At 55.7% G+C, this 23,672-nt stretch overlaps 1 protein-coding gene across 2 annotated transcripts in view; it reads right to left on the bottom strand.

Annotated features, from left to right (window-relative positions):
• Window positions 1-258: 258 nt before the first annotated feature.
• Window positions 259-23,672, bottom strand: part of IQSEC3 (IQ motif and Sec7 domain ArfGEF 3) — an 83,928-nt gene continuing 60,514 nt past the window's right edge. Inside the window, exons 6-14 of one of the 2 annotated variants that reach the window (XM_081593964.1) lie at window positions 17,614-17,736; window positions 16,926-17,092; window positions 14,339-14,478; window positions 12,831-12,956; window positions 10,602-10,701; window positions 10,321-10,482; window positions 7,127-7,219; window positions 4,153-4,205; window positions 259-844 (exon numbers count right to left, since the gene is read on the bottom strand). In XM_081593964.1, coding sequence (XP_081450090.1) covers window positions 413-844; window positions 4,153-4,205; window positions 7,127-7,219; window positions 10,321-10,482; window positions 10,602-10,701; window positions 12,831-12,956; window positions 14,339-14,478; window positions 16,926-17,092; window positions 17,614-17,736 — 1,396 coding nt within the window. In that variant the 3' untranslated portion in view covers window positions 259-412. Of the gene's footprint in view, window positions 845-3,990; window positions 4,071-4,152; window positions 4,206-7,126; window positions 7,220-10,320; window positions 10,483-10,601; window positions 10,702-12,830; window positions 12,957-14,338; window positions 14,479-16,925; window positions 17,093-17,613; window positions 17,737-23,672 lie in introns of those variants that run through there. The other variant, XM_081593965.1, reaches the window with a different exon arrangement.

Here is a 23,672-nt window from a genome sequence, read left to right as displayed (position 1 = left end):
GAGGCTCAGGTGCCAGCCCATATCTGCCACACCTGCCCGCCTGGCCTGAGGGCCAGGGCCTGGCAGACCCGGTCTGGAAGCTGGTTAGGCCCTTAGCTCCTGTCACCCTCAGTCCCTGGTCCAAGCGGCCAGAGGGGTGATCGGGGTAGAAGAGGCCTAGTTGTGCCCGTCTGGGTGGGGCCCCAGGGAGCTAGGGAGGCCGGCAGATTGGAGGGGAGGGCTGCTCAACTGAGGGACGGAAGCTTGGGCTGAGCAAACCAGGTGCCAGGGGCGGGAATTCTCTCTCCAAAATGACAGTGATGGGTGACCAGGAATGCGGCGTGCCGGGCATGGGGAGCAGCGGACAGAAGGGCAGTGGGGGCCCTGGCGTGGCCCCCTCCTCTGCGACAGCAGTGTGGGGAGGGGAGCGTGTCTACACCAGGCTCCTGGAGCCGCTGGAGCAGCGACGTTGGTGCAGCAGGGAGCCGGGCGGGCAGAACTGGTGTGGGTGGTTGTAGGGGGGTGGGGGTGGGGGCAGCGGGGGCCGGTGGACCACCTTGACCGGGGAGCCCGGGCCACCCAGGGACGTGGAGCCGCAGGAGTCGGAGGAGGCTGGGGCGTAGCAGGAGAGGGCCTGGCTCAGGAGGGGCTCCATGCGGGCCAGGCAGGGCTTGTCCAGAACAATGACCTTGACTATCTGCTGGCACTGCACCAGGGTCCCGGGGGGCGTGGGCGGTGGGGGTGGCGGCGGCGGTGGGGGCTGCTCCCTCGAGGGGCTAGGCTGCAGGTCTGGCAACGGCGCTCCCCTCTCGGCCCCCGGCCCGGAGCTGTGCGGGGACACCTGAAGCCTGTTGTGAATTGACACCTAGTTTAGAAACAGCCAGAGAAGTATGAAATGTTACAAGACTAATTCCCAGCTGCTGGGACTGGCCTCCCTCCCGGGCCTCCCGGGCCTCCCTCCCCGCCCACCCCCACCCCTTTCCCAGCTCCTGTGCCCACGAGGGGTTCACAGCCCCACTCCCCATTTCTCCGCCACCTAGAGGGCACCCGGCTGCCAGGCAGAGGCGTTGGGTTTGGACAGAGCCCAGAGACTGCTATGTTCTGCTCCGGCTGAGCTGCCTGGCTCCTGTCTGTGGGGTGGGTGGTTGGACCAACGGACTCAGGTTATGCAGTCTGACCTCACAGACCTGCTGGGTGGCCCTGGGCCACGCGGGAGCGCCCACCAGCCTCCCCACTGGCCTCAAGCTGGAAAAGCAGGAGTAGCTCTACCACCCTCCTGTCCCCCAGGGGTGTGTTGGGGACATGGGGACAGGGTCAGGAGGCAGGTGGCTTTCAGCCTTGCAAGCCCCTCCCCTCCCACCAGCTTTGTTAAAGTGAGGCCTCATGTCACTGTGGAATCACAAAGGTGTCTAAACCCTGGAATTTCAGGGACCCCGAGGGGTAGTCTGGACCTGCCCCATCTTCCCAGACTCCCCAGGGCCATGCCCACACATTCAAGAGCAGAGTCCAGCCACAGGCAGGTCCTCAGCTGCCTTTCTGGGCCAAACTGGGTCCTGGAAAAATCTGTCCTGCTACCAGAGGGGGAACCCAGAAAGGACCCCTTTTTTTCCCCCTGGGTTGGAGTGTGAAGGGGTAGCCCCTCCCTCAACCCATGGAAGGGCACTGGGGACTAGCCTGTCCTCCTCTTGCTAGGAGGGGTGGTGGAAGAAATAGCAGGATTCTGGAAGGAGGAGGGTGTAATTAATTCCTCATCCCTCCAGTGCCCCAGCCTGTACATGTGACACACAAGCCTTTCCGGACACTTGGACCTTTCCAGGGGTGGCTGAGACCCTTATCTCTGAGGTTGCTTCCTACTGTCCTGGGGGCATCACCCGTCAGGCTCGGGATGGGGGAATACAGGGGCTACAAAGGAGGGGACCCTGTAGCCAGGCTAAACCACAACGTCCCTGCCCTACACTATCTCAGAGCCCTGAGCCAGCAGGTCCTGACCCTATTCACTGGCAAAAGGTGCAATGTCAAGAACTCCCCCTTCCTGGGTCCGGGTGCTGCCTCGATGGGTCACTTGGCTCTCCAGTCCTGCTCCTTATCCCCCCAATCAAGCCATGGTTTTCACAAGCCCCCACCGCCAGGGTCTGCAGGTTGTGGGCTCTACTCTCCATTCTCAACCTTTTCCTTGGCAGCGTTTTCTAGGCCTGAGCTTCTCCGCCCCCCTACTCCCTGCCCTATTCCAACAAAGGAGTCCCCAAGCCCCTCAGCGCCCAGACAGGGCAGAGAGCAGGGCTGCGTCTCCCTCCCTCTTGGGGAGTCCTCTGTGGTCCTCTTGGGACAGAAGGCTTCCTTCCAACCACTGGCAGGTGGTGGGGGATGGCGGCTCTTTTCCCCACCTGCTCTGAGTTATTCTGAGTTATTCCCCGCTCTATTCTGCTCTATTCTGAGTTATTCCCCAGGAGGAAGTGGCCTGAGACCGCGGGGTCAATGTTTCTGCTCACCGCCCCCAGACTTTACCGCAGCCCCTCCTGGGGCAAACGCCTGACCGCCCTGGTTCAGACCCTCGAGACCCGCTGTGGCCGCAGCTCTGGTCTCACCCTGCACCTCCTCCTCCGCTCCCTGTCCCTGATCCCTGCTCCGCTGTCTGCACCTCCCTCCGCCCCACCCAAGCTGGCCCATCCTTATCTTTAATAGTAAGTAAGTGAAAAGCAGGAAGTGACAGCAGAACAGTCTCTCATTCTGACCCGACTCCCCCGCTCCCCACACTTCCCTGATGATGAAATAAAGAAGGGGGGGGGAGGGATGGAACATGACTAGCAAGCCTGACAGCTCAGACAAGCTGGAGAAGCCCCTGCTAGCAGGCGGCCAGGCAGTGACGGGGTGGGGGGCCGGAGGACGCGGGAGCTTGGGGTCCAGCAGAGAGGCGGGCGACGAGGCTACCCTCGGTGCAGGGGAGCAGAGGCTGGCGGGGACCCTGGGGCTAGCCTTGCAGATAGCCACGTGGCCCTCTGGGCCAGGGGAGGAGGGGGCAAATGGCCCCCAGACCATGGTCCTCCCTGGCCAGGGGGAAGGCACGGCAGGGCTGGTAACTTGCGGGGTTTATCTGCAAGGCTAGAGAACGGGCAGCTGCAGGGAGATGGGCAGGGGGTGGTGGTCACGGAGGATGGAATACCCACCCTGGGGGCTTGCCAGCTGCTGGGGCAGGAAGCTCCTCCGTGTCAAGGTGCCTCCTCCAGACACAGGTGTGCGGGGCGTGGGGGCCCACAGGGAGAGTGAGGGTGTCCTGGGGCTTCCCCGAGCTTAGTCGGGCTGGGGGCAGGGCTCCTCCCTCAGAGCCCTAAGAGGGGGCTCCTCCAGCTTGGAGTAGGGGGGTCTGTGTGAGCATGAGGGGCCCTGGAGGCCTGGCAGAAATGAGTGAGGGGCTCACGGAGGTCCGAGGGGAGCCAGTGGGGAGGGCTGGGGTCCCCAGGCTTGCAGGGCGACTGCATGCCTCCTCCCAGGTGGCGCTCAGGGGCTGGCAGGGACCAGTTGCTCCTGCCACTCCACCAGTCCCTTCCCTCCAACTTGGAGGGTCTTCAGACACAGCAGCGCCCCCCCCCCCCAAAGGAGAAGCCCTAAGACAACCCCAGTCCCACCCCGACTCACTTCCTCTGGCACATCCCACCCAATGGCCAGCTTTCCAGGTGGCTCAGCTGTGTTGGGCAGTCACTGTGCCCTCCCAGCCGCCTCCACTTTCCCTAGAGGCGTCGACTCAGGGACTGGGCCTGAGGGGTGATTCTCTGGAGGGGCCCAGCTCCCTCCACAGAGGCCGGCAGGACGTGGGAGAGGGGACACGGAGCATCAGGACCATAGCATGTGCGGGCAGTGGGTTTAGGGGACTGAGGAGGAATGCTGTGGGGGTGCTGGGGGCTTCATCTGCACGTGTTAGTCTGGGAGCTCAGCCTGGGGGGCTCGTTGGGCTGGGCGTCCGGGGAACTGGAAGGGGCACTGCGGCTTAATTAGGCGCTAGAAGAGTGGCATTACCCATGCTAGCAGTAACTTTTAATTGTATCTCTTGAAATTGGTAATATGGTGAGTCGGGCTGGGGAGGCATTGATTAAAACCTGAGAAGAGAAACAACAGAGACAGTGAGAAGAGGGCGGGGCACGCAGACACACTCACCTGGGCGACCAGGCCTCCACTCACCTCCACCGAGCTCTCCGCCGCCTTCTCCCTCGCGGCAGCCGCTTCCCTTTTGGCTTTGAATGCAAAGAGCACAGGGCTCACTCTCCACCGCCCTGTTCCTGCACAAAGCCCTGCCTACCCCCCCGCCCCCCACCCCACCCCACTCCACCCCTCCCAACCTGGCATCCTTCTGGAGCCTCCAGGGGCCCCGCAACTGTGGGGGACAGTGGACTTGATGCCTGAGCCCAGCTCTGTCACTGAGCAGCTGTGTGACCTTGGGCAAGATGATACACCTCTCTGGACCCGTTTTTTTCCTTGCTGGGTATTGTCAAATCTCCTTCACCCTTATCAGAGCCCCGGATGCACTGTGCAGGGTGGTTGTGAGGAGGCCTTGGTTCTCAGTTCCTGGGGGCTCCTGAGTGTCTGTGGCACCGACTCCGTGAGGGAGGGGCCCCATTCCTTTCTTGTTCCTGCTGAGCTGAGTGCCAAGGAGGTGAGCTGCACGCGCCCCAGGGCAGAGCCTGGCGCAGGTAAGAGCAGTCTGTGATTGCTACCAGGGATTTCTTTTTTTTAAACATTTATTTTTTTGGCCGAGCCCTGCAGCATGTAGGTTCTTAGTTCCCTGACCCAGGGAACAACCTTGTGACCCCTGCATTGGAAGTGCGGACCACTGGACCGTCAGAGAATTCCTATCTATGAGGGCTTTCTTTTCTTTTCCATTAATTTTTATTGGAGTACAACTTTACAATGTTGTGTTAGTTTCTGCAGCAAAGTGAATCGGCCATACGTATACATGCTGCTGCTGCTGCTCAGTTGTGTCAATTCTGTGACCCCACGGACTGTAGGCTCGGACCCCAGGTTCCTCTGTCCATGGGATTCTCCAGGCAAGAATACTGGAGTGGGTTGCCATGCCCTCCTCCAGGAGATCGTCTTGATCCAGGGATCGAACCTGCATCTCTTGTGTCTCCTGCATGGGCGGGTGAATTCTTCACCACTGAGCCACCTGGAAAGCCCCGTACATATACATACATCCTCTCTTTTTTTTGGATTTCCTTCCCATTCAGGTCACAACAGAGCCCTGAGTAGAGTTCCCTGTGCTGAACAGCAGGTTCTCATTAGTTAGCTTTATTATACATAGTAGTGTACACATGTCAATCCCATTCTCCCAATTCGTCCCACCCCTCCTTCCTGCCATGGTATCCATGCATTTGTTCTCTACATCTGTGTCTCTATTTCTGCTTTGCAAATAAGGTCATCTATACCATTTTTTTTTTTTTAGATTTCACATATATGCATTAATATATATGAGGGCTTTCTGATGGGCCTGGCACACCCTGTGTACCCCCAGGGACAGCTTGAGGACTTCTTCCAACTCAGTCACCCCTGACTCCCACCCCCACCCCCAGCAGCATCCTAGAGCCCTCTGCCAGGGCCCTCTGATTTCTCACAACCCTGGGAGGGTGCAATGCCCACCCCTCTGCTTTCTGTAACACAAGAGGATGCCGGGCCAATGTTTGGAACCAAGGACCCTGCTGGGGAGGGAGCTGATGGACTAGGCCCTGGAGATGCACATGGTCGGGGGGTAGCCTGGGGGCTGCAGCTACCCCCGGAGACGGAGACGGGCTGTACTGCAGAGAGTGGGGCGGGGTGTTCGGGAATCAGCCACAGCTGAGGTTTGACTCTGGGGTTTAAACAGCTGTGAAAACAGTCCTGTGCTGTGACCTCAGACATAAAGGGGCCAGCTGACAACAGGGCAGGTAGAGAATTAGGAAATCATGGTGGCAGGTCAGACCCACACACAGAGGAGACATCACAGTGAGGGTCTCCATGAGCAAAAACCGTGCTTGAAAAACCAATCTCATCTCCCAGCTGGTGGGGCCGGTCCTGTGATGCTGTCATAGCATCTTGGTGCCGTGGCCATAACCAGGGGGGTTTGGGGCCAGCATGGAGCTCACTGGAGGCTCAGCTCAAACTGACATCCTGCTGGGAGCCTGCTTTCCCAGGACTTGGCATGAGGCATACAGGAGGCCCTCAATAAGAGTTCATGGCCACTTCATGTGAAGAATTGACTCATTGGAAAAGACCCTAATGCTGGGTAGGATTGGGGGCAGGAGGAGAAGGGGACGACAGTGGATGAGATGGTTGGATGGCATCACCGACTCGATGGACGTGGGTTTGGGTAGACTCCAGGAGTTGGTGATGGACAGAAAGGCCTGGCGTGCTGCAATTCATGGGGTCGCAAAGAGTCGGACACGACTGAGCGACTGAACTGAACTGAACTGAACCGTAAGGATGAATGACTGAATTAATTAGTGAAGAGTCCTGAATGGTTTGCTAGGGTTTGTTGCACTGGGATTTAATTCTCATGTCACCTCTCCTTCTGATTCTTTTTTCTTTAGGGGCAGGTGGGACGGGAGTGGAGGCCAGTCTTCTCCCTGCAGGTTGGGGGAAGGGAAGGGGCCGGGGATAGAAAAGTAGAAGGGGGGCCAAGGGAAGGGAGGAAGAGGTCTACAGAACATAGCCAAAGGTGACAGAAAATCTGAAGCTGGCTGAATTCGTCTGGAGTGAATAATTCAACCTGGAGAAACCATTTGAGACACTGGGTTTGAGGATTTATGTGGGTTTCGGGAGGCTGACTCAGGCCTGGGATGGGAGAGTGCTGGTGGCCCCTTAGGGAAAGGTCTGAAGGGGGCAGACCAAGATTTCCAGACCCTTCTGGCCACCTTTCTTACCTGCTCCTGGCCGCAGATGCCCCCACCCCACGCACCAGCAGTCTGCAGAGAGCGAGGGACCCAGGGTCCCGACACCTCCAGGAGGACAGTGACCTTTGTTAGTGGACACATTTCTCTCTTGCCTTCCACGCACTCCCACTGCTGAGGCCTCAGGACATCGGGCCACGGAAACCAGCATCTCCCTCGCCCGAATCCCCCAGGACCCCAAGGCTGGGGTGTGGGTGGGGCCTCCACGCAGGCGGGGCCCCAGGTCTGGAACTCACCTGTGGGTGATCCTTGCTTAGATTGCGGGTCCCCCTGGGCTCCCCCGGCCTTAAAGGAGAGAGTCTTTGTTCCTTGCTGCTTCTCCAGCTCCCCTGGGAAATGGAGAAGCTCGTGAACAGAGAGAAACCCGGACACCAGCACACAGAGGAGTGAGGAGAGACGGGGGGAGAGTGGGGGGAGAGAGGAGGGTCTCCCGAACACACGGCACCCGCTCTCCCACTTCATGGCAGGTTCAGTGCCTGCTGAAGCCTTAGTTCACGCTCCAGAGGCGGGGATGCCAGCCCCTGCTCTGACAGCCCAAGAGGAAGGGGACGAGGTTGATAAGAGGGGGGCGACTGCCCGGGTCTGCATCTTGGCTCTGATGCTGCCTGGCTGTGTGGCTTCAGGCGGGTTACTTAACCTCTCTGTGCCTCTCTTATGGGGACAGCAGTGTCTACTTCATAGGGTCACTAAGAGGGTCGCAGGAGGAACGACATCAAAACACTCCTGACAAAGGCTTGTCAGGAGCTTAACACACATCGGCTCCTAGGACGACATGGAAGGCTCATATGGTGTAGTGCCTCACCACCGCTGGAGCCGTCCTGTCTCCCACCGTGTCCGCCGGCTGAGCTCCCCAGAGAAGGGGGTACCCAGCCACCGAGGCTGATAGATGTCTGTCTGCTTTGTTGTTTTGTTGTTCAGTCACTCAGTGGTGTCGGACTCTTGGCGACCCCATGGACTGCAGCACACCAGGCTTCCCTGTCTTTCACTATCTCCCAGAGTTTGCTCAGACTCACATCCATTGAGTTGGTCTGTCTGCCACTCAGCTTTAATTCCTCTTTCTAGACTAAAACCTGGTTCGTTCCTGTCAGTCCTCAGTGGTGCTGGAGAAAGGCCAGTTACCCTCCTTGGGGATTCGACAGCTGTTGTTACATCCCTCCTCAGTTCCTCTTTTCCAGGAGACATCACTCAAGTTCCCTGTGTTAAAGCTACTCTCTTGGGTTCCATTTTCTTCCTCTCTAGGGGGCTTCCCAGGTGGTGCTAGTGGTAAAGAATCCACCTGCCAAAGAGGAGACATGTGTTCAATCCCGGGGTCAGGATTTCTCCTGGAGAAGGGAATGGCAACCCACTCCAGTATTCTTGCTTGAAGAATCCCATGGACAGAGGAGCCTGGTGGTCTACAGTCCATGGAGTTGCAAAGAGTCAGACATGACTGAACATATATGCACTCTAGCAACTAGTCGCCTGTAATCTGAGGACACCAGCTTGCAAACCCCAAACCAGAACCATTTGTGCTGACTGTCTGAACCACACCATCAGTCGATACTCAATCATTTTACTGAACCGAGAGTTGCTCCTCTCTCCCTAGAGGGGCCGCCTTGGCTTTGGAGAAATCAACTTGGGTGTCAGTCTTGTTTTGTCACGGATCATGTGAATTTAGGACCACTTCCTTAAGTTATGTTAGACTCAATTTCCTTATTTGCAAAATGAAGGTAATACTACTCAGCTACTGGAAAGATGTGGCAAGAATTAAGTCATTTGACAGGCGCAGCATTCAGCCCAGGGCTGGGCACGTAGTAAGGGCTCAATAAACAGGAACACTGGCTGTTGTTTTCCTTTTTCTCTTTTCTTTCCTCCCAGCCTTCCTGAGCAACCCCTCTTTGCTCAGCTTTCTTCCCTTTCTCTCCATCGGAAGAGCAGGAGCAGATGTGGGCCCTCACCCCCTTCCCTCAACCTCTGGACAGCAGGAGAGGATATTCACCCTTAGCACCCAGATCCTGGCAATATCAACCCCTTTGTTCTCAGAGGGGCAGATACACTCCTCCCAGGCTGATAGGGAAAGTGGCCATGCGCAGCCAGGCTGGTGCCCGCCTTGGGTGCTGGACTCTCCAGCTGCATCTGGAACATTCTGACATTCTGACAAGGTCAGGGTGTGTCCTTGAGAATGTTCTAGACCAACAGCTAAGATGGCATTGAAAAGAGTCTGTTATGCCCCTGAAGTCACACTGCCCACCTACAGCAGAAAGGGAATTTACACCCTCCCTGCACCAGGCATTAATGAGTTAAGTTATATGCGCTGGTCGGGAGAGTTTTTTGTTTTAACCTGATTTCATTGCTTTCTTAGGAAATTAGAAACAGAAACTAGCCTCTCATTTTCAGACTGGAAAGTATGTGAACCTCGGAATCAGACTCCAGCGCTACTGTCGGGTCGTCCGCTTCTAATATGCACCTTAGACACATCCCTTAACTGCTCTGTCTCGTCGGTAAGGCCATGAGTCCTTGCAGCCTCCATCCGGGCACACCTAAACAAGCTGCCAGGCACACAGTAGGTGCTCCAAGGATGCTCGTCAAACAGCATCGCCTGGTGCACCGGCACCCTGCTCAAAGCTCCCACTGCCTTTTCTCCTGCCTAAGGGGTTTAGACCAATTTAGAACTACTTTTCAGCTAAGTGGCCACGCAAGGCAGACCTGGAGTCTCTCTTTATTTTCTGTTGGAGTTTCTGAATCCATTCTTATTTAATTTTCCTTTAAAGGCTCTCTGAAGCTGCTGCAATGCTTCTTGACAGGAAAGCGTGCAGGTGGGCAGCGACCGCAGGATGTCACTGCTCTTGTCTTGAACCTGGAAGCCACCAGTAAACCATCCGGATGGATGAAGCAGCTCCAAGATTGTCTACAACGCCTGAGCGAGAGCAACCGAGAACAGGTCCTCCTTGGAGGACAGAAAGACAGCTCCTAGGCGAGGGGCAGTCAGAAAGCCAGCTAGGACTCTTCAGGAAGATGACGTTATGAAAAAATTAAGTGGGGGGACCCTTACAGGTTAAAAGACACGAAAGACAGGAAACAACCAGCTGTGATGTGTGGATCTGGACTGGATCAAGGAGGAAGCTGTCCAGGGAGATTGGGTCAGAATCTCTGCCTGGAAGCCCTTGGCGTGCATGCCTGTCTTTAGGGCTGGCTGGCTCCCTGGTCCTGCTCAAACCCAGCGGAGTTCTGTGGCTGAGGAGCCCACAGGGAGCCCCACAGCCTGACTACATGTGCACACGCCTTCGCGTACCTCGGTTTAACTGTGAAGCCTCCATCAGCCATGATGGCGCAGCGGGGTAGGGGACGGGGAGGGCTCGGGAAGGCAGAGGGGCCTTGCTCACCCACACTCACTCCACAGAGGAGTGTCTATCTACGAGCAACCCGGGGGTCTGGGGTGCCCCGTCCTTACACTCTATCCGGATCTGCTCCAGCTCTGTCACCTCGGCGATGGACTCCTTCAGGTCTTCCACAAACTTCTGCATCTCGTCCAAGCCCAGGGCGCAGAAATGCAGCACCTGCCTCTTCTCGGAGCCCGAGAGCGGGGTCACCAGGGTGATGCCGTGAGAGTAATCTGGAAGCCAGACCCCAGCCGCCACGGGCCGTGAGCAGCCGCAGGTGAGGCCTGGGCCCTGAGGTGCCTGCCCCTCTCCCTCCCCCCGCCCCGGCCAAGTCCATGGGTGACAGACTTACACTCGTTCTCGAAGAGCTGGAACTGCATGCCCAGCAGGCCCACGGACCTGCAGAAGGTGTACGTGGAGGAGCTCTTCTTCTTGGGGCAGAGTTTGAGAATCTGTCCCAGAGAGGGAGACACGTGCCCTGAGGGGTGTGCACTCGTGTAATACACGTGCCTCACACACCTGGGTGGGCGGACACCCAGGGGCTCTGGTGAACACAAGGAAACACACAGAGAGGGACATGCACGCCCAGGCAGACTTAACACACTCAGGATACATTCATACACACATACATACGTGACACAGACTTACACACTTAAGATACATTCACACACACATATACACACGTGTGCGCACACATACATATACACACACAATATACTGCATGAAACCCTCCAGCGGCCCTTACCACTGCACCCCCGGCCTGATCTGTCAGCACCACCTCATCTGGTCCCTGCCCTGCTCCGCTCAGGCCACGCCGGCTTTTCTGTGGCTTGAACAGGGCGGGTGGGTCCCACTGTGGATCTCTGCACCAACTATTTCCTTGCAGCTTCCAGCATGGTGGGCTGCTCTCCTCACTTAGTGCTGTGCCAAGCTGCTTCAGTCACATCCGGCTCTTTGCAACCTCATGGACTGTAGCCTGCCAGGCTCTGTCCATGGGAGTCTCCAGGCAAGAATACTGGAGTGGGTTGCCATGCCCTTACCCAGGGGAATCTTTCCGTCCCAGGGATGGCACCTGGCTCTCTTAAGTCTCCTGTGTTGGCAGGTGGGTTCTTTACCACTAGCACCACCTGGGAAGCCCCTCCTCACTTAGATCTTGACTCAAATATGGCCTCCTTAGAGACCCCTTCCCTGACCACCATTTCTAACAAACAAAAACAAAATGAAAGAAGAAAAATCCCGGCCTCAGGATGCCAGGATTGTGGGAGGAGGACCCTCGGGATCCATAAGTCAATCAATGAGTCAATCCATTAACGCATAACAAGCCGAAAGACAAAGTCAAGAAATGCATACACAGGTGACGGCAGAAACTGGTACTTTTTTCCCTAACAGGTCAGCACAGCATCTCAACCACTGGACCACCAGGGAAGTCCCCAGTATGTGTTTTGAGGATGAAGAAGCATAAGGACTGGACAGTGAGTGGGCAGGCCACCTTTGAGGTGGGGGGACATCTGCACTGAATAAGGGGAGAGAGGGGGTCATGCAAAGTCTGGGAGCTCTTCAAGCAGACGATGAGCAGCAAAGTCAGGGTCTGAGATGGAAGGGATCCGGCCTCAGGAGAACAGCTGGTGGGTCAGAGGGTGGGGATGGAGGAGAGGCGTGGAGGGAGGTGAGGCCCATGGGCAGGTGGGCTGACTCCGCTGCTCTTTGGAGGTGGACCTCAGATGTGATCCTCCAATGTGGGACAAGGTTAGAGGCAGTGCCAGGATGAGTCATGGATGGAGAGGGTGGCGGGGGATGGAGAGGAGACAGAGACCAGATCCCGTTCATCCCTGCTTTCCAGCACTTAGAACAATGCCTGGGAGACACAGCTGACACTCACTAAATATCCGTTATATGGATGCCTGTGTTCAAAGGGCTTCCCAGGTGGACCTAGTGGTAAAGAACCCACCTACCAATACAGGAGATGTAAGAGACTTGGGTTCAGTCCCTGGATCAGGAAGATCTCCTGAAGGAGGGCATGGCAACCCGCTCCAGTATTCTTGCCTGGAGGATCCCATGGACAGAGGAGCCTGGTGGGCTACAGTCCATAGAGTCACACAGAGTAAGACACAACTGAAGAGACTTAGCACCCACGCTCTGTGTTCAAAGAGCTAAGGCTGAGCTCCCCATAGATGTATAGACATGCACGCGCACACACACACACACACACACACACACACACACACATATGCCAGCATTCCCCTGGACCCAGGGACAGCGCCGGCCCCTCTCAGGCCCCCTGTACCTCCCAGGCTGTGGGAGAGATGGACATGAAGCCCTGTACCCTCCAGCCCTAGGTTTCTCATCGTGACGGGGAGGTAGATGCTCTGGGACCTAGTCCATTCCCACCAGGACCGGGAACCCTGAGCAGGTAAGCGCTCTGCGCCTCGGCTTCATGACCTACAGAGGAGGAATGATCCTGTCTGACTGGGCCACCTGAAACCCCAGGCTATGGAAATTGGCTGCTGGGTGTGCAGCTCTCTGGAGGGGGGGCATCCCTGAGCCCCTCCCCGCTCGGCTCCTGGCTCGGGTCCCCGCTCACCACCAGCAGGTCGTTGAAGAGGAACACCTCCCTCTGGTGCGCAGCCTGCTTCTGCAGCTTGTTCACGTCCGTCACCTCGAAGAGTCGGCTGCAGCAGACCAGGCGGCGATGAGGCACTGAGAGCACCTGCGGTGGCGGGCACACGGTGCTCAGTGTGGGCGGGGGGCGGGGTGCCCGTGGTCATGGCCATCACCCCTCAGCACCAGTTTCCAGAAGAGCAGATGCAGGCCCGGTTTGACCCTGAACCTCCCCTCTCCTCCCCGGGGCTCTATCCCCTTCCTCGCGCTCCTTGGGGAGCAGGGCTGGGCAAGAGGGGTTCACGATGCTGGGAGGAAGTAAGAGGGTAAAAGGTGGAGAAAGGACATTGAATAGTCTCCGGGGCTTCCCTGGTGGCTCAGTGGTAAAGAATCCACCTGCCAACGCAGGGGACACAGGTTTGATCCCTGGTCTGGGAAGATCCCACAGGTTGCGGAGCAATTAAGACCATGCACTGAAACTACTGAAGCCCTCACACCCTAGAATCCAGGCTCCACAATAAGGAGTAGCCCCTGCTCCCCACAACTAAAGAAAATCCCCCACAGCACCAAAGACCCAGCACGGCCAAAAATAAGTAAATAACATTAAAAAAAAAGAAAAGAACTTGTTCAAGTTCAAGCTGGATCGTTCAAGTCCCATCACTGTGCACCCCTCTCCCTCCAAGGCCTCCTCAAGGGCACCCCCACATTCTGGGCTGTGCCTCTCTCTGCTGCACACCCAGACACAAGTGTGCAAGGTGGGGATGGTGGTCCCAGGGACACTGGGAACCTGCTCTAGTGTGTGAACCAGCTCCTGGAGGGCATTCTCAAGCCTGACAGAGGCTGCAATTTCAGCATGAAGGGCTCTGGCCAGGAAAGGCTGACCCTGCATGAGTGGGTGAAGGGGTCCAGCACAGAGCCTCCAGAAATGTCCCCAAACTGCCCCGTGAGCCAGCCACTGGGGAGGAGGAACCAGAGAGGTCAGGGTTAGATATGGAGGCCAGACCTTTATGTCTGCGGTATACGGAGCTTCTGTGGACACCTAGAGAGGACTGCCCTTAAAAACCACTGCAAACTTGGAGCAAACTGTGACCCGAGCCACAGCTCAGGGGCGCCCCAAGGGTTTGAGACCCCACATCGAGAGCCTGCTTTAGCCCATGTCATGTCTTCTCTTCAGTAGATCATCCAGGATGCCCAGGGTCCGTTCCACTCCAACCTCCCCATCTGGCCTTCCAGAGGCTTCAACCCAAGAGCCCAGGCAGTCTTTCCCAGTGTCTCACTTCCACCCCTCCCACTGCAGGAGCTGGTCAAGGCGGCAATGAGGAGATAGGCGGGTGGAAGGAAGAGGGTGCAAGAAAGAAAGGAAGAAAGGGAAGGAGTTGGAGACAGGGGCTCTGTGGCCAGAGGGGGAGGCAAGCGACCCTTCACCCCTTCCACTCCCACTCCCCCAGCCCCCCGCCAGCTGAGCACTGTGGCCCCATGGTGGGCACTTACAGTCTTCATGCCCACGATGGACTTCTCCACCTTGGTGACGTACGTGACGTGGTCCTCATTGGACTTGAGCTCCTTCTGCTGAATCCTCTCATAGATGCCAACCACCAGCTCCCTGGGGATATCAGCACCATCATCCACACCTAGGGATGAGGAGTGGAGAGGGAGGGGGTCAGGGGGGTCAGGGGCTGGAGCCAGAGAGGGGAAGCCCACTACCTGAGTGACGCTCCCCAAGGGTGGCCTTGATTTGGCCCTGTCCCTGCTCCAAAGCCTTCAGTGGCTGGCTCCACATCCCTGCTAAATTAGAGATTACCTCCCTGGCCAGAGCACCTACTGTATGAGGGCTCAGGACACGTCCCGGCCCCACTTCCAGGTGTCCCATAGCCACAGTCTCAGCTCCCACCTCCCCGGCCTCCTCCTCATCTCTGATCACAGCCTCCAGGCCCCTGCCTTTGCTCCTCCTAGCAGCTCCCACTCCAGCCCTGCCGTGAGGGCACTGCCCGTGTGCTGTCTTGTCTCTTTCAGGCCCTCCCTTCCCCTCCATAGGGAGCTCAGTGATTAGTTGTCAGATGGTGAGAAGATCCCCTCCTTGCTGGGAGCACAGGGAGGGGTGGGACATTAAGTGAAGGAGAGCAGGGCAGCCCCCACAGTGATGCAGTAACAAGACCACCACCCATCTCACACTTCACAGTAATGATCAGACTCTGGTGACAAAAAACACCAGCAGGAAGTACACCAACATGAAAACAACTTTCCCCGGGAGGTAGAAACAGAAGCAATAAAAAACCAAAATCTTCCTTCTACTTTTTCTAAATCTTCTTTTAATGATTATACACTCCTCTTTTCAAGAGGGAAAAATGAAAAATAAAACATCTTGGGCAAGTGCTCTCCAACCAGTTTTCTTAAGTGTTGAGAGGACATTACACCTTCTATGAGCAACTCTCTGGATTGACCCCATGTCTTCCACATCTGAGCTTGGTTCTGAGTTGGGCAGATGAATCAAGAAGCACCCCCCCCCCCAGGGCCCCTGAAAGAAACCAGGCTGCGGCCAAGAGGAGCAGAGTAGGGACTGAGGACATGGGGCTCCCAGGTAGAGATGGCAGGTTGCATACCTCTGCTCCTTCTGAACGCCCCGGAAAAAGGAATCGGCAGAGATGGGGGAAGAGGCAGGGGCACCAGGGGACCTGAAAGTGGGTGAATGAGCTCACGGATCAGCAAACCTGGGAAAGTGGAAACCAGCAGAGGGATTAGAAGGCTCAGAACCACCAAGGGCTCTGGAGCTGGCAGAGCCTTGGAGGTGATGGTGGGCTCGAAATAGGAAGATCAGTTGAAAATGAGAATAAAAGGTAGTTAGACATCCCCACCCCTTCCTCCGCTCCAAGCCTTCATTCTTTGGAAGGGTTGAACCAGGAACTCTGGACTGGTGGACCCCAAGCACAACCAGTTGGAGAAGGAAATGGCAACCCACTCCAGTATTCTTACCTGGGAAATCCTACGGACAGAGGAGCTGTGGGGGCTACAATCCATGGGATTGAGAAGAGTCGGACACGACTGAGCACCTAACACTAAGCACAACCAAGAGTGAGAGTCTGTGCTGAAAACTGGGGGATGAAGCTGATGTCTATGTATTAGGAGACCCCCATAAGCCCACTTCCCACGAAGCTCTCAGAGTGTTGGCAGAGAGACTCAGCCGATCTGGGCCACAGATTGGACATTTCTCTTCTAAGGGATCGAGGAGCACAAGGGAAAATATCTAAAGATATTGGAGTCACTTCTCCCAGTGAAACAGCTCAATGAAATGTCGCCATGAGAAAGCCCACCAGTTGGCAACCCCACACACACTCAGAGTTTTAATCAGCCTTTTAGTGGCTCACTGCTAAATGTGGATGGACAACCAAGTTTCGTCAACTGTGTATGGAAAGTCTCCAACACAAGAGAGGAAAAGTATGGGGAAAACTGTAAAAGGAACTTAGAGGAAAGCAAGGAGAACCTGAAACAAACAAACTAGTGAAAACATATCATTCATATCTTCAGAGATATATAAGAAGATATTGCATCTACAAAACAGGAACAAAATGCTCTGAAGAGGAACACTTAGCAGAAAAGAGTTCTTGAGAATGAAAAAGATGACAGCAGAAATGGAAAATTAAGCAGGAGATTTGAAAGATAAAGCTGAGGGCCATCTTCAAGAAAGTCAAACAAGAAGACAGAGATGGCAGACAGAAAGTTGCCGTCAGAGGCTCAGACTAGGAAGTCTAACATCTAAAAAATAGGAGTTCCAGGAACAGAGTGCAGAGAAAAAGGAGAGGGGAAATTATCAGATGCAATATTTCGGAGGCACGTGTTTCTAGACTATTAATATAAGGAAGAAACTAGTTCCTAGCACAATGGGTGAAGAAAGAGCCAAAGAAGGCACACGATAATGAAACTCAGAGCACAAAGGACTCCCCCGGTGCCCAGCATGCTAGCAACCTCCTGGGCCCAGACAGCAGTGTCCAGTGCCCTTGACCACCGGGGTGACAGCCTGCCGTGGGGGGCTGAGACTCCCAGAATGACTCTGAGCAGTGCCCCTGCCCCCCGCCCCCGCTACCTCGCAGGTTCCGGATAAAGTCCTCCAGCATCATCTTGCGGTCGGGCTTGATGTTGGGGCTGTACATGTCGGTGTTGAGCAGGATGATGGCGAAGGCCAGGATGAAGATGGTGTCCGGGTTGTGGAACTGCTGCACCACCTCGGGGTTGCACATGCAGTAGCGCTGGCTGCAGCGGGGACACACGTGGGGCGTGAGGGCCCTGCCCTCCCCACACTCCGGAGACAAGGGCACTCGGGAACATGTCCGGTTCTCTGAGTGTGGGCCTAGGCCCGGGGCGGCTCCCTGTCACCCCACACTTTGGCCCCCATTCCCACCGAAGGGACGGGGCAGGTGTCACGCACCCACAGATCCCAGGCACCCCCTCCCCACCAGTACCAGCCTCAGACTGATGCTCAGGAATGACCTGCTGGTTGACAGGGACACAAAAGGTGCCAGCAGGCCACCTGGAGGCCAGATGCTGATCCAGCAAAGAGAGCCCCAGAGGTCTGCCCGCTTCTTTCCTCCCCTCCTGCCACCCTCCCATCCCCCCAAGCCTCAACCAGCCCTCTAGGGACTCCTGTCCTCAGTTCACAGACCCTGCTGCTTCCTCCATTCCCTGGCGTGTGGGGGACTCCTGCCCCTGGCTGGCAGCCCCCTGCTTCCCCCACGCCCAGCATGTATGAGGGAGCAGGGCTGGGGAGAGCCCACCTGAAGGCCTCTATGAGCCGCTCCACCTTCTGGGCCTCGCCCTGCACACGGATATGGGCCTGGAACTTGCGCAGGGCCTCGTCCAGCTCCATGGCGGAGAAGTCCATCTCGTCCACCAGACAGCTGAGGCCGGGAGGGGAGGGGGTCATGAGGGCGGTGGGCTGGGTCTCCCTCCACCAGCCAGAGCTGGGGAGGAAGGCGAAGCCCCCCTGCTGGCTAGACAACCCCACCCTGAAGGAGAGGCGGAACTTGGGGGTCTGAGACCAACCAGGAGGGACTTACCCATGCCAGGGTCTCCTGCCATAGCCCAGGAGGACCTCCTCACCCCTGCCTCCTCCCCCAGACAGCCCTGTAAGGTGCTGGCTAAGGGTCCTCCTCCCACTGCCAGAACTTGGGGCCCAGGGCAGCAGCTGGCAGTCCAAGGCCGCTGGCTAAGAGGGTGCTGAGTCCAGACCTCCCGCCTCCAAATCCCAGGGCCTCTCCTCTCAGCCCCTGAGCATCCAGAGTCAGAGGTTTAAATGGTGAACAGTTTCCTTTCCTGTCCTCTCCAAGGCCTGTCAGGGGCCTGGCTTTCTCTCTGCTTTCCATTCCATTTGGAAGTCTCCTCTTACATCACCCCTCCAGGGTCTGAGCATTTGCAGCCGAGAAGCCTGCCCACCCCCAAGCAAGTGACAAGTCAGCTTAACCTCCTGGCCCCCAGCGCATCTGGCCTTGCCCTCCTGGGGCACCCTGTCCCCAGGATCATGAGCATCAGGGCAGGAATCTGGGCCGTGCAAAATATGCCCCCAAGGGCCACAGAAGCTCCCACGTGGGGCTGACGTGTCCTTTTCCGCACACACGTGCCGCTCCACTCTTCTTTGTCCTGGTCACCCCACACCCGCCCCATGCTGCCCTCTCTTAGTTCCCATAGGATGCAGATAGTGAGGGGTTTTTCCTGAACACAGGGGGAAGAAATAGAAGGGTACCATCAGAAGAGTGACAAATCCAGTTTGTTTGAAGATGGTTTCTCTGGTGTTGGGGGAGAATGAACGTAAAGGGAAGGGCAGGAGCAATAGAGAAGCAGAGGCCATCAGAATGCACCTGCAGAGGGCCAGGCGAGAGATGGGGCTAAATTGGAACAAATCGAAAGGACCCAAATAGACCAGGCCAGCTCAGAATCTGAGAGACATCCTAAAGGAAGAACTGGGGGGGACGAGGGTTCATTTGATCGATCTATAGGGTTCATAAGAGGCCACGTTAAATAACAGTGCTACGAGGCACAGAGGAGGCTGCTGAGGGCGGGAGCCTTCACCAGGCCACAGGCTGTGTTAGCAACTCTTGCAGGAAAGTCAGGGTGTACATCTTTTATGTTTTACCAAGTATTTAATATTTTAAGTTGGCCTGAGTAAATATTTGATAATGTCTGGTTTGAGGAATTCTTCAGATAAAATGTCCCCACACCCAGCATCTCTCTCTTCTCAAAGCTGAAAGTATAAACGTGTTTATTTGGTATAACCTGGACAAAGTACTCCAGTGAGTCTGAAGCAAAGACCGCGCATTCTGAATTCTCAGCAGCCCAGGAGGCTGTTCCCTGAGATTGGCCACCTCTGTTGCTGCCCACTCCAGTCACCAGGCCCTGCTGCCTCTCCCTGCCTCAAGGCTCCACCCACCTCTCCCCTCCCCACGGCCTCTGCTAAGGGTCAAGGCCTCAGCATCTCACCACAACTGTGACCAGTAGCCTCTGGACCAGCCTCCTTGCCTCCAAACCATCTTCTGGAAGAACACTTCTAGGACACCCATGGCCCTGTCACTCACTCCTCTGCTTATAATTTTTCCAGGGCTTCCCACACCCTCTGTATGAAACCCGAGTTCCCCAGTAAAGCACGGCCCTGGTTGCTCCCTGTCGCCCCTGCCCCTGAGGCATCCTGGCTCCATCCTGCAGCCTTGCTCTCCAATCACTGCATGTTCGGTCACCCAGGTTGCTCCTTCCTCCTGTGGCCCACCCCCCACCTCCAGGTCTGCGTCTAGATGTCCATCTCTCGGAGAGTCTTCCTCGACCTCTGTGGTTCCTCTGCTGTGACTCCCACCAGGCCACACGCTCCCAGACCCCCAGAGTCGATTTCTGCATTCCTAGCGGATATCTGAACTCAATAAACATTCCTGGGGTGGATGAACAAGTGAGTGACAGGACCAACCTGGAGAACAACTGGGGCCGTGAGCTGGAGAAGGGGTCAGCTGGAGAAGGAGCCATGTGGCTGGGGGGCCTTGACCTGGTGGCCCAGGTCAGCTGTACCTGACTCCCGGACACGGCTGCCAAGGGAAGGGCCGGTGGATTCCAGACCGCGGGCAGTGAGGCAGTGTGGAGTGCACATGCTTCCCATTGTTCAGCCGCCTTTGCAGGCCAGGGAGGGATGAGAACCCGGCCAGCTGGCCCTGATGAGCCTGCTCCCGGGGAGATGTCTGGACCTGCCTGGTGAGCTGCTGCTAACAGGGGGTAATCCCGGTGGTGCTCCCACTTGGGTCGGGGGAAGCCAGGGAGGTGCCCTCCTTCCTGTGAGTTTCTGCAGAGATGCGGCAAGCCCCTCTCAAGGACTGGGGAAGCATAAACACAGACGCTCCCTGCATCTGTATAAACAGGTACAACCTTGCATAAAATTGCTCGTTAGTACTGATCCACGCTTGGCGTCAGTCTGCGTTGCAGGAAAACGAAGCGTCGTACACAACTGTGATCAAAATGAATGTTGTCATCTCCACTATTTTTTTTTTTTTAACGATAGCAAGACAGTGTCTGGCAGACAAAGGCACTGGATGAGAGCTGAAAATAGGTAATGATGGCAGCAGGGATTTTTAACTGGCCAGAAGAGACCGTGAAGACCTGGAAGCTGAGGCTTGGGCCAAGGCTGGGAGAGGTGTGTGCGCTGCCCACATGGGACTCTGCTCCAGGTGGAGCCGGGCCAATTTCAAGATTAGGATGGAAAACGAAACCACCCACCACCACGAGCGGGAGGAACCCGGGTGTTATTTCTGCAGTTCTTGTCTCATACAATTCAATTAAAAATATTCCTTTCCGCCACAGAGTTATTTTCGTTAGTCGGAACTCATAACATGCCTAACAAAGGTCGGGGCCTTCTGGAAAAGGGCAACATGGCCAAAAAAACAAAGCTGGAGGAGGGTGACGCAGGAGGGCCTGCCAGGGTCCCTGGTGACGACACAGCAATGAAGAAAATCCCGTTTGAGAGCCTCAGAGGGGATGGCTGCCAACGCACCCTGAACCTGCCCCACAAATCGGGAGTCAGTGAGGAGGCCGAGACCATTTTCCTTTTGCTGGGCTGGCAGCCCCACCCAGTGGTTCTCAAACTCGAGGGCTCACCAGAACCACCTGGCAGGCTGATCAGCAAGCAGGAGGCTGGGCACTACCTCAGGGTTTCTGATGCTGGGGGTCTGGGCTAGAGTCTGAGAATTGACATTGCTAACAAGTTCTCAGGTGCAGCTGCTGTTCGAGACCCATGCTCTGTGCTGATGACAGGGGTGGGTCAGGAAGAGGTCAGGCCCTTGGTGTCAGACACCCTGGGGTTTGAATCTTAGGCTTCTCTGGTAGCTCAGTTGGTAAAGAATCCATCTGCAATGCTGGAGACCCCAGTTCAATTCCTGAGTGGGGACGATCCCCTGGAGAAGGGTTAGGCTACCCACTCCAGTCTTCTTGGGCTTCCTTTGTGGCTCAGCTGGTAAAGAATCTGCCTGCAATGCAGGAGACCTGGGTTCAGCCCCTTAGTCGAGAAGATCCCCTGGAGTAGGGCATGGCAATCCACTCCAGTATTATTGTCTGGAGAATTCCTATGGACAGAGGAGCTTAGTGGGCTATAGTCCAAGGGGTCACAAAGAGTCAGATGCTACTCAGCAAATTTCACTTAACTTCACTTCCACCATATAACTGTTAGGTTCCTGTTGCTTAGCCTTGCTGGGCCTCACTTTGCTCATCTCTAGAATGGAGCTAACCCTGTAACATCCAGTGGGCAGATGAGGTTATGGGTTTTAGAAGAGACGATATATGTAAAGCTTTTGGTTTATAACAGAGTATAAGAAACAAAGAGTTCCCTACTTGTAGTTGCCAAGAGGTGGGGGACGGAGGGATGGACTGGGAGTTTAAGGTTGGTAGTCACAACTATTACATTTAGAATGGATAATCAACAAGGTCCTACTGTATAGTACAGGGAATTATACTCAATATCCCGTGACAAACCATAATGGAAAAGAATATATAAAAGAATGTCTATATAACTGAGTCACTTTGCTGTACAGCAGAGATTGGCACAACACTGTAAATCAACTATACTTCAATAAAAATATATATGTGTGTGTGTTTAGTTGCTCAGTCATGTCCAACTCTTCGCAACCCTATGAACTGTAGCCTGCCAGTCTCCTCTGTCCATGGGATTTCCCAGGCAAGAATACTGCAGTGGGTTGCCATGTCCTCCTCCAGGGGATCTTCCCAACCCAGGGATCGAACCCTGTCTCCTGCATAGCAGGCAGTTTCTTTACCATCTGAGCCACCAGGGAAGCCTATACACACACACACACACATATATATATATGTATATGGTGACTCAGACGGTATATGTACATATACACAAATATATTTTTAAAAAGAAAATGAGAGTTCTCGTTAGGGACCAAATCAGAGCTGATGCGCCCGGTGGTTAAGCAGATCTGAAGTTTCTACTAAGAGCTATAAACACCCTTGCCATCATCACCAATTAACTATGCCTGAAAGTCCATCACCAGACCCATCAACTGTTTACAACATAGTCCATCAGAGAGAGGAAAACTAGTCGGCTCAGACCAATGGAGGTTTGTGGACCAGTTCCTCACCTCTGCTTTCTTCCTAGATGAGAGGGCTGGGGCCAGAAAATAAAGGTGCATCAGGGATGGGAGGCGCTTCCCGAGTGGTGCTAGTGGTAAAGAACCCACCTGCCAATGGAGGAGACACAAGAGACGTGGGTTTGATCCCTGGGTCAGGAAGATCCCCTGGAAGAGAGCATGGCAACCCACTCCAGTGTTCTTGCCTGGAGAACCCCATGGACAGAGGATCTGACAGGCTACTGTCCATGGGGTCACACAGAGTCGGACAGACTGAGTGACTTAGCATGGACGCAGGGACTGGAGAGCATCTGATTTTTGCCAGGGCACTAGATGTTTCTTCTCTTGGGCCTCAGTCCCTGCCCGGGGAAAATGAAAGGCCTGGACTAACTGACTGTCTAAGGGATTTCTCAGCACCACAATCCACAATTGGAGTCTGACATGCATGGTAGAGGCATCTGGACCAGATGCCTGTTGGGATGAAGCAGAAGGCAGGAAGGTGCGGAGCTGAGGGCTCAGGCTGTGGGCCATTCTAACCGGCTTCAGATCTCAGTGGCGGCTCAGCTCTGTGGGCAAGCAACCCACCTTCTCTGGTACTCAGTTCCTTCACTGGATGCAGACTCCAGCGTTCATCTCACTGGGAAGACGGAATGTGCTGGGAAGACGGAACGTGGCTCTGTGTATAAGGCTCTTGGAACCATGCCTGCCGGCATATGATACACACTTGACACACGTGAGCTGCCCACTCGCTCACAGACAGCCCTCCTGAGAAACCCCGGGGAAGGGGTACGACCCCCAGGACGCCCCTCCAGGAAGTCCCCTTGCACAGAGTGGCCAGTGTCAGCCACACCTGAGTTATCACACAGGATTGAGAGAGACTCCTCCGGAGCTAGGACTGGAGGGCTCAGGAAAGGAGTGGGCACTGGGTTTGTTCATTTTTGTATAAAAGCCAATTTCCATATACTCATGACCAAGCCAAAGGGAGTCTCAACTCTGGACTTGGAGTTCATCCCACTCTTGAACTTGGAGTTCCAGGGTCTCCATGTACAGGAGTGAGTGATTCTGAAATGCCAGTGACTGTTAACTGCTAAGGAGAATCTCTCATCCATGTGTGTGTGTGTGTGTGTGTGTGTGTGTGTGTAGGCAAGGGTGGAGGAAAGGGCACTGGAGAGGTGAGGGCTCAAGGTCATAAAACTCCAAGACACCCCTGTTAGAAGAGACCT

This window comes from Giraffa tippelskirchi, chromosome 4, assembly GCF_054371585.1.
Source record: "Giraffa tippelskirchi isolate mGirTip1 chromosome 4, T2T-mGirTip1v1.2.pri, whole genome shotgun sequence".
In the NCBI taxonomy this organism is placed as follows: Eukaryota; Metazoa; Chordata; class Mammalia; order Artiodactyla; family Giraffidae; genus Giraffa; species Giraffa tippelskirchi.
This window is presented reverse-complemented; position numbering and strand designations above follow the sequence as displayed.